At 45.4% G+C, this 9,511-nt stretch overlaps 1 protein-coding gene across 1 annotated transcript; it reads left to right on the forward strand.

Moving 5' to 3' along the window:
* Window positions 1-438: 438 nt before the first annotated feature.
* LOC131024652 (lysine histidine transporter-like 6) lies at window positions 439-2,680 on the forward strand. Its single transcript, XM_057954159.1, has 7 exons — window positions 439-610; window positions 714-853; window positions 934-1,711; window positions 1,889-1,994; window positions 2,161-2,252; window positions 2,344-2,412; window positions 2,499-2,680. The coding sequence occupies exons 1-7, from the start codon at window positions 581-583 to the stop codon at window positions 2,595-2,597; spliced, it is 1,314 nt and encodes a 437-aa protein (XP_057810142.1). The 5' UTR covers window positions 439-580; the 3' UTR covers window positions 2,598-2,680.
* The last annotated feature ends 6,831 nt before the right edge of the window (window positions 2,681-9,511 follow it).

Consider the following 9,511-nt stretch of genomic DNA (forward strand, 5'->3'; position numbering starts at 1 on the left):
TATTAATTATCCTGCGTAATCCGAATTTTTAGCTTAGGGCCTTCACATATCTCAGGGCCGTCCGCATAAGTGTTATAAGTGTTATAGAATACCAAACTCTTTACTATTATGTATTAACGTAACTAATATGCTGTAAAACCCGAAATCAGACACGCCCCGAGACCTCAATATATTATACGGTTTAAAGGCCCAATATAGTCTGAAAATGCCTATACTTTTTTTTGATAAATTATATAATTAAATAAAAAATCTAAAAATTACACGATAGAAGACTTGAATTCAGGTCTTGAGCATTAAAGTACTAAACCAGGACCTCTGGACCTCCTACTGCTAGGTCCTCTTGGTAATTAAAGTACTAAACCAAAATGTTATGCGTTGTATCTACTACCTTTTTGTGTGCTTTTTATTATTATACCCACAAAGAAAAAATTTCATCTTTTAGTTGATGCAACTCAAATTATTAGGAGAAAATAAAAAGTAGGCCAATAAGGTGTCATGTGTCAACTTTTGGCCATACTAGTATAAGTGATGAGCCGCTACAAATACATGATGATACGCACTTCACACTTCCATTGCAAAAATGGTTTCATCTTCTCCCCCACAATCTAAAGTGATCAAGTTTCTTCTTCTCCTTTTCTTTTGCAATGATCTTCCTTAAATTTGTCTTAAAAATTATGTATATATATTAATCAAGAATTGGTTGATTACTGCAGGAAATTCCATCAGATGAGAAATGGGTAGAAGAGGGCAGCCGGCGTAACGCAAAATGGTGGTATTCCACTTTCCACACCGTGACGGCCATGGTCGGCGCCGGCGTTCTGAGCCTGCCGTACGCCATGGCCTACTTAGGATGGTACACTCAATAGATTCCACTTTATATTTGTGATTTGAATTGGTTTGGCATATATATGAATATGGCGATGGAGCATGCAGGGGAGGTGGAACATTTGTGATGGCCCTGTCATGGTGCGTGACCCTCCACACCATGTGGCAGATGACGCAGCTCCACGAGTGCGTCCCCGGCGTGCGCTTCGACCGCTACTACGACCTCGGCCGCCACGCCTTCGGGCCGAGGCTGGGCCCCTGGATAGTGCTCCCCCAGCAGCTCATCGTCCAGGTTGGCTGCGACATTGTCTACATGGTCACCGGCGGCAAATGCCTCAAGAACTTCATGCAGATCGCCTGCGCCCACTGCACTCCGATTAGGCAGTCTTACTGGATTTGCATCTTCGGCGGCCTCCATTTCTTCCTCTCGCAGCTCCCGGACTTCCACTCTGTCTCCGCCGTCTCACTGGCCGCCGCCATCATGTCGCTTTGCTACTCCAGCATCGCGTGGGCGGGCAGCCTCGCCAAGGGGCGGGCCCCCGACGTGAGCTACGGCTACAAGAAGACGAGCGGGGTGGACGCTATGTTCCGCGTGTTCAACGCGCTGGGGCAGATCACGTTTGCGTATGCAGGGCACGCCGTGGCGCTGGAGATTCAGGCCACCATTCCGTCCACGCCGGAGATGCCGTCGAGGGTGCCGATGTGGAAGGGCGCCGTGTTGGCGTATTTCATCAATGGGATATGCTACTTCCCCGTAGCACTCATCGGCTACTGGGCCTTTGGACAGGATGTTCCCGACAATGTTCTTGTTGCGCTCAGTAGGCCTTCCTGGCTCATTGCTGCTGCTAACTTGATGGTCGTCATTCATGTCATTGGAAGCTATCAGGTAAGTATTTCATACTCTCTCCGTCCCACTTCAGTTGGCCTACTTCCTCTTTCAATAATAAATTGTTCATTACAATTTACAATATGAGCCCATATACTTTACACTACAGTCTTAGGCACGAGTTTTTTTTTATTATATATATTGGAGCTAAATATAGATATGGTTTAATACTTGTAGGTTTATGCAATGCCAGTTTTCGACATAATTGAGAGAAGTACGATGAAGAGATTGGGCATCTCGCGTGGGATTCTGCTCAGGCTTATAGTTCGTTCTGCTTATGTTGGTGAGTGTCTTTTGCAGCTTCAAACATGCATGACTATTAATTCTTTTTCTTTTTGTGAAGTTAAGATCAGAATCCAAGCTCTCATATATTAGATGGTAGATTTATAATTTTAAGTCTGAAAATTGTGTTTTGTTTGATGTTTATATATATTTAAATGTGGTTGCAGCTTTCACGCTATTTATTGGTGTGACATTCCCTTTCTTTGGCGATCTGCTTGGTTTCTTTGGTGGATTTGGGTTTGCTCCAACTTCTTACTTTGTGGGTTCTTTTTCCACTAGTTTCAATCTCGTGTTTGGTTTCATCAATACACACCTCGCACGTCATTTATCATCTGATTAATTATGTGCAGCTACCTAGCGTGATATGGCTGAGAATTATGAAACCGCCGAGATTCAGCCTCTCCTGGATTATCAATTGGGTAAAACACATGCTTTAATTTAATTATGCTACATACAAGCTAGATACTTTAACTAATTAATTACCTCATATATGGATTAATTTCAGGCATGTATATTTTTTGGAGTGTTCATCATGGTGGCATCAACAGTCGGCGGCCTGCGAAATATTATTGTGGATTCCTCAACTTATGAATTTTACTCATAAATAAAAAATTAATCTCGCTCTTATGTATGGCACAAGCCTATGATTTTATGCTTGCAAATTAAATATAAGGACGGCATTTTCATGAGTATTTTATTTTGAAATGTGTGATGGGATGGGATGTGATGATGATGCAATTCAACAATCTTTTTCCGCACCAACTCGTACACTGCCTCATTCAATATTGACAGTCACTAGCATAACATCACCCATTAAGCCGGACATGATATATATAAATCGCACTTCAATTATTATTAATTAAGTGGCTTTCTTTTCTCAAAAAAAAAAAAAAAAAAGGATTTCTGATAAGTTTTTTGGTAGATGGTCATTTTCTTAACCTAACTTTCGTATTAAATGAGCTAAAAAAGAACTTTCGTATTACTTAGCCAATGTTAGGGAATTGAACACGTCAAGTTTACGTTCTATTGGCACATAAAAATAAAAATATATAAAAAGTGGTTAACGACTAAGGTTAAACGTATCAAATTTGAAATGTTGTATTATTAAAAATAAAAGAGATAATTGCATATAAATATATTAACTTTAGTCCGAATTCATTTTTAACGCATATTTAGAATAGTTCAATAAAATACACAAATTTTATTAATTGTTCAATTTTGACTCCAATTTCATTTCCTCCAAGTTAAAAATAGCATGACATCTACGTATGTGGCTCATCAAAAATGACATGACGTCTACGTGGCATTTACATGGCGCCTATGTGGTTCATTGGAGTCAATATTGATAACTAATAAAGTTCATGTATTTTATTGAATTCTTTTAACTACGTGTTGAAAATGAATTTTTGACAAAGTTAGTGTATGTATATACAATTAGTGTTAATAGGAGAATCTACCCACATGCATAAAACGTCTATGAAAAATATCCACCCAATTGTAAAAAAACCGAAAAGTGTACTTGATGGTGATGGCTTGCTTGGTTTTTTGTGTAAAAGTTGATGATGATGGAAATTGTGTAAGAGTTGTGTAAGATGGGTAGTTAAAATGTGAGAAAGACACAATAAATGTCAACTCACGTCACTTTCATGCATTATAAGATTAAATAGATTTGAAAATTTTGAATAAATTAGGGGACGTTTGTGTGTTACAAACATTAATACGAAGGTCAAAAAATTCGCGATTATGTCAATTCTTAAGCAAAAAATTTTTTTGAAATGAATGAACCACGTACCCACCAGTAATTCGTATCCGGCAGCAGTAGCCGCTCACTTTTGTGACCGGCGGCTACGAATTACTGGCGGGTACTTGTGTTATTCGCTTCAAAAAAAAAAATTGTTCATAATTAACATGATTGTGAATTTTTATCCTTCGTGAATTTTTATTGTTACATATGTACCGTTATTTTTAGATTTTTATTTAATTTTACAAGGGGAAATATGAGAGATAGTGAAATATTTACAGCATGGTGTTTCACGAAACCAACACCTAAACTACCAAATGAAAAATGTAAGCTATACCTAGTACGGATGATCGGAAAGAGCAAAATAACGATCGGAGAATTGAGCACGAGGGCAAAATATAACTGTTGTATTCAAAAGCGAATGATAGCGTAATTACAATGCACGAATGCGAGATCTATTTATAGAGTACAAGGAAGGGTAAAATGGTAAAATTGGTGTAAGCGCATGCATTTGGCGTGGTCGGAGGGTATATCAGGAATTTCATCTTCACGTGGGAAGTCTTCCGCGTTTCTGGCGATCCCTCTGATGGAGGTGATCTCTCTGGCGTGGATGACTTCTCTGGCGTGGAGGACTTCTCTGGCGTAGATGACTTCTCTGGCGTGGAGGACTTCTCTGGCGTGGATGACTTCTCTGACGATGATGACTTCTCTGGCAAGAGCCATTCCTCTGGTGGATGAGTTGTCTCTGATGGATGAAATCCCTCTGGTAAGAATGATTCTTCTGACCAGTATAATTCCTCTGGTGAGGATGATTCCTCTGATTTGTATCCTTTCTCTACTCTGCACATATTACTCCTCATCAACCACTCCCCCCTCTGGTCTGGTTGAACCGGGTATTCTTCGTGTTCAACCATTGAAGTATTGTTAAAGCTGGTGCTATGATGTTTTCCCTGATCCCTGCAAATCCTGAAAACACGAGAATCTTAATACTATAAGAAAGCAAGGATAAACCCTATAAATTATTCTCCAGTGTTTTTGTTACTCCCACCCCCTGGTCTGGCTAGTTCACTCTGGATTAGTGCCACTAGTCAGAGGACTCGCCCGCGTGGATGACGTCACCCGCATTAAATGCCTGTCCGAGCTACAGTGCTTTTCCCGTACCCCGAGGTTATCTTTTAACCTTTGCGTCTTTTCGTCTCTCCGTAGGGATTTTTAGCCGTCGATTTATTTCCGTATGCCACGTGTCGTTCATCCCGCATGTTGGTAGTTGCCCGCGTACATTTTTACTTAGTCGATTCGAACTCCCGTTTTTCACTATTCTTCTTCTCCGGTTTTCTCAAACTCCTTCTTCTGCAAATTCCGGTGATTCTCCCTCCTGTTTCGGCGTACCTTCAGCGACCCTTCCGCTCCGGTATTTACAGTCAAACCTTATTTGACCTAGGTAATTCGCATACCCTCCTCTCCCAATTCTTGTGATTAGTTGTAGCGTAGTGGTGTAATTATTGGTGCTCTGATTGAGCGTGCTAGAAAACCCTAGGATTGACATTTCCGATTATGGCCTCCACTTCCGCTCCTCAACCCTCGCGTTCGCCCTCTCTTTCTTCCCGAACTTCTTCATCTTCCTCTCCCCAACTCCAGGATCTTGATAACTTCCCTTCCCCCTCTGCCTCTTATGACTCTCAAACCGTCCCCAGTTCTTCTCAGCCTAAGAAAAGGGGTAAGAAGACCCCCCAACCCCCAAAGAAAATTCCTGAATCCCGCCTTGGCGTCGCGGCGGTGGAAAAATTAAAGAGCAAGTGTCGACACCTTGAAGGTTTACAATTCACGGCCTTCTCTAAGGCCTCAACACCTTCCGAGAAACTTCGCGACCACAAAACAATCGCCATCTGGCAAGCCCAGATAGATGCTGGCCTACGGCTCCCTCCTCCTACCCTTCTGGTTGACGTTTGCAACCATTTTCGTATCCCCTTTTATCAGGTCGCCCCCTCTGCCATCCGGAGGCTAAATGCCTTCCATATTCTATGCCGCGCCCACGGTGTTGGGGACACCGCCAAACTGTTTTGTCAGACCCAATCCCTCCGTATGCAGGGCAGCCCCCTGTACAGCTTTGCTGGTCTTCGAAAATATCCTACTACCTTTCTTTCCTCTTTGAATTCTTTTGATAAAAATTTTTTGTTTCACTACTGCTATGTGCGAACCCTTGTTGGCTCCTGGCGCGATTATAACGTTCGTGAACTGGAATGGCATAATCCGCGAACTACTTATAAGCCTGCCTCCCAAGAGGCTCCCTCTGACTTTGACTTGGGGGTCATAACCCGTCTGAATGCTATGAACAAAGCCCAGCCCTTAGAATGTAAATACCTTGCTGAGAACAATTCGGCTCTGGCATACAATGGCCTATTTCCCCTGTATCCCAAGAAATCAATAGGTAAAGAATATGAATTAGAAAATACATTAACTTTTGTTACCCTGATTTTAAAGATGTGGAATTTTGATTTGCAGACATGTCTTGGAGAAAGAAATGCGGGGACAATTTGCCTATCGCTGCTTCTCCTGTTCCCAGTGGGGAGCATGGCTCGGGGGATTCTGCTTCCCGAATCGCTCCCTCAGAGCAACCAGCTGGGGCCGAGCTGGTCATCATTCCCCCTGTGATAGAGGTCCCAGAGGGAAATATGGGAGTCTCCCGCACGTTTGATGCCGAGGAGGTTGAAGCGGGTGGCCTTGTTCACAGGCGTGGGCGCCCCAGTACTGGTGATACGTCTGGTGCCGGCGAAGAAGATGTCCAGATTGTGGACATTACCGATGAAATTCCCTCGCCTGATTCGGTCCCGGGCGTCACCCTCACCGAGCTTTCAAAGAAGAGGAAGAGAGGTTCTCTGATTTCCGTAGGTGAAAAGGAGAAGCAAGAGAGCCTGAAGAAGGCCGGCAAGTCTCAGGAACCATCGAAGAAGTCTGCTGGTGGTTCGAAGGTCCTCTCGTCTGCAGTGGAAAAGGGCAAGGGACCAGCGAAGAAGTCTGCTGGTGGTTCTAAGGTTCCCCTTTCTTCCGGAGGAAAGGGCAAGGGCAAAGCTGTGGTGCCCCCTGCTGATGAACCAGAGGATGTTGTTCCTGGGCCGATTTCGAGTTTGTCGGGACAGGGGTTGATTGATGCCTTGATAGCTCGTGTCCACTCAAATGACCAGGAGAAAGTGGAAAAGCTGACCCGGGGGGTTTTAGCTACTCAGCTGTGCCAGTTGGCTCTTCAGGTACCCTGCTTCTTATACTTTTATCATAGAAAAAACGAAGTTACTAACCTCTTTATTGTTCTGTCGGAACCCGTTTTGTTTTCTTGCAGGTGGAGGCTCGGCTGTGGGGGGCTGTTAAGTGCATCCATGACTACGACATGTCCGAAAAAGATAGAGAGAAGGAACAGGCGGATATCGCTAAGCGTGATGACGACGTGGCCGGGGTGGTGGCGCGTTTGAGTAAGGCTGAAGCGGAGATTGCTGAGTTGAAGGCTCAGTTGTCCCAAGCAGAGGTGGAGAAGTCCTCCCTGGTTTCTGAACTGACAAGGACGACCAAGGAAAGCCATGAAAACCTGGCCAGGTTCAAGGCGGGATATGAAGAAGCCTACAAGGAGACCCGGCGTGGTTGGAAGAAGACGCTCGTGGAAGCGCAGAACCGTGCCTATGTCTTGGGGGCGCGAGATCAACGCCTGGAGTATTTCTTGTCTCCGCAGGGTCAACACTTTCTGGGATTGATGCTGGAGGGCACCTTGGCGGCCTACAAGCAGACTCAAGAGTACCTGGAGGACTTCGGGCCCCTCTTTGCTTATGTGATACAGCGGTCTGCCTCCAAGGCGTTAGAGATGGCGGGGGCGACCTCGGAACAGCTCGCTACCCTGGATTTGCATGCTTTGATGGAGAACCTTAACGATGAGGAAATAAATAAGCTGATGGGGATCCCTGCGAATTCCCCGGGGAAACCAGAATGGTGGTATCCAGTGCTAGAGAGGGCCATTCCCTATTTCGCCTTTGGGGTTGGGTCTGCTTCATTGCCCTCCGCTCCAATGTATACGCCTACTTTCTCTGCTTCCCTGGCGGGCTTTGTGAACCGTCTGCGGGATCCCACTAACAAAAGCACCCGAAGATTTTCTCAGTATGGCGTGGTGCCTCCTCTGCCCTCTGATTTGGCGGCCTCTGTTTCTGAAGATTCCGCTTCCTCCTCTTCTGCAATGGATCAGCTTTTTACCCTGTATCGAGATGAGAAAATGTTTGTACAAGAAGCTGTGAAACTGCTGGACTTGGGAGTTCGTCTCCCCGAGGTGAAGGAAGCTGGCATGCTGCTAGTGTTTACAGAGGGAACCTCTGCTAGCCCGATCCCTGCCAGTGATGTTCCTCCTCTGGTTTACTCTGCCTCTGCTCCTGCTTCCTCTACTCCCGCTGAAGATTCTTCTGCTCCTCCATCTTGATGTCCCCTATCTCTTCCCTCACTTAAAGGAAATTTTTGTAACTCTTAAATTTGTACAAACTTAGTACTTACTTCTCGTTCTTGGATGTACAGCTGTGCCTCCTTGGCATGTTTTTATGAAATTTCTTCCCTACTTGCGTTGCTTTTCTCTCTTTGTTCTTTGTGTTGTTTTGTTGCTCTTTCATGTTGGATTTATATTCCCGCATCTCCTCTGCTGGTTTGGTTTGGTTTGATTTTGATGACTCTTCTAGCGAGGGTTCTGATGACTCCTCTGGCGTGGATTCTGATGACTCCTTTGTCGAGGGTTCTGATGACTCCTCTGGCGAGGATTCTGATGACTCCTCTGGCGAGGATTTTGATGACTCCTCTGGCGAGGATTCTGATGACTCCTCTGGCGAGGATCTTGATGACTCCTCTGGCGAGGATCTGGTTGACTTCTCTGCCAGAGATTTCGCCGCCTCCTCTTACGAGGATTTGGTTGACTTCTCTGCCAGAGATTTCGCCGTCTCCTCTTACGAGGATTTGGTTAACTTCTCTGCCAGAAATTTCGTGATTACTTTTCATCCAAGCGCTCCTTTGCTGTTTCCCATCCAAGCACTCCCTTGCTGCTTCCCATCCAAGCTTGAGCACTCTGCGTGGAGCATGGAAGACCCGGGGGGTGCAACCAACTTTCGCGGCTTACGATTAAATAGTAACCCTCTGCGCGGAGCATGGAGGACCCGGGGGGAGCAACCAACTTTCGCGGCTTACAATTAAATAGTAACCCTCTGCGCGGAGCATGGACGGCCCAGATGGCACAACCAACTTTCGCGGCTTACGATTAAATAGTAACCCTCTGCGCGGAGCATGGAAGGCCCGGATGGCACAACCAACTTTTGCGGCTTACGATTAAATAGTAACCCTCAGCGCGGAGCATGGAAGGCCCGGATGGCACGACCAACTTTCGCGGCTTACGATTAAATGGTAACCCTCTGCGCGGAGCATGGAAGGCCCGGATGGCACAACCAACTTTCGCGGCTTACGATTAAATAGTAACCCTCTGCGCGGAGCATGGAAGGCCCGGATGGCACAACCAACTTTCGCGGCTTACGATTAAATAGTAACCCTCTGCGCGGAGCATGGAAGGCCCGGATGGCACAACCAACTTTCGCGGCTTACCCGGATGGCACGACCAACTTTCGTGGCTTACGATTAAATAGTAACCCCCTGCACGGAGCATGGAAAACCCGGGGGGTGCGACCAACTTCCGCGGCTTGCGGTTAAGTGCAACCTCTGCACGGAGCATGGAGGACCCGGGGAGGTGCAACCAACTTTCGTGGCTTACGATA

Source organism: Salvia miltiorrhiza, chromosome 5 (assembly GCF_028751815.1).
Source record: "Salvia miltiorrhiza cultivar Shanhuang (shh) chromosome 5, IMPLAD_Smil_shh, whole genome shotgun sequence".
Lineage (NCBI taxonomy): Eukaryota > Viridiplantae > Streptophyta > Magnoliopsida > Lamiales > Lamiaceae > Salvia > Salvia miltiorrhiza.

Excerpts from the sequence above, each read along its gene's own strand:
- LOC131024652 (XM_057954159.1), top strand. The coding sequence starts at position 581 with ATGGTTTCATCTTCTCCCCCACAATCTAAA. Across the intron at positions 611-713 it reads CTTCTCCCCCACAATCTAAA|GAAATTCCATCAGATGAGAA; the intron begins GTGATCAAGTTT and ends TGATTACTGCAG. Across the intron at positions 1,712-1,888 it reads ATGTCATTGGAAGCTATCAG|GTTTATGCAATGCCAGTTTT; the intron begins GTAAGTATTTCA and ends TAATACTTGTAG.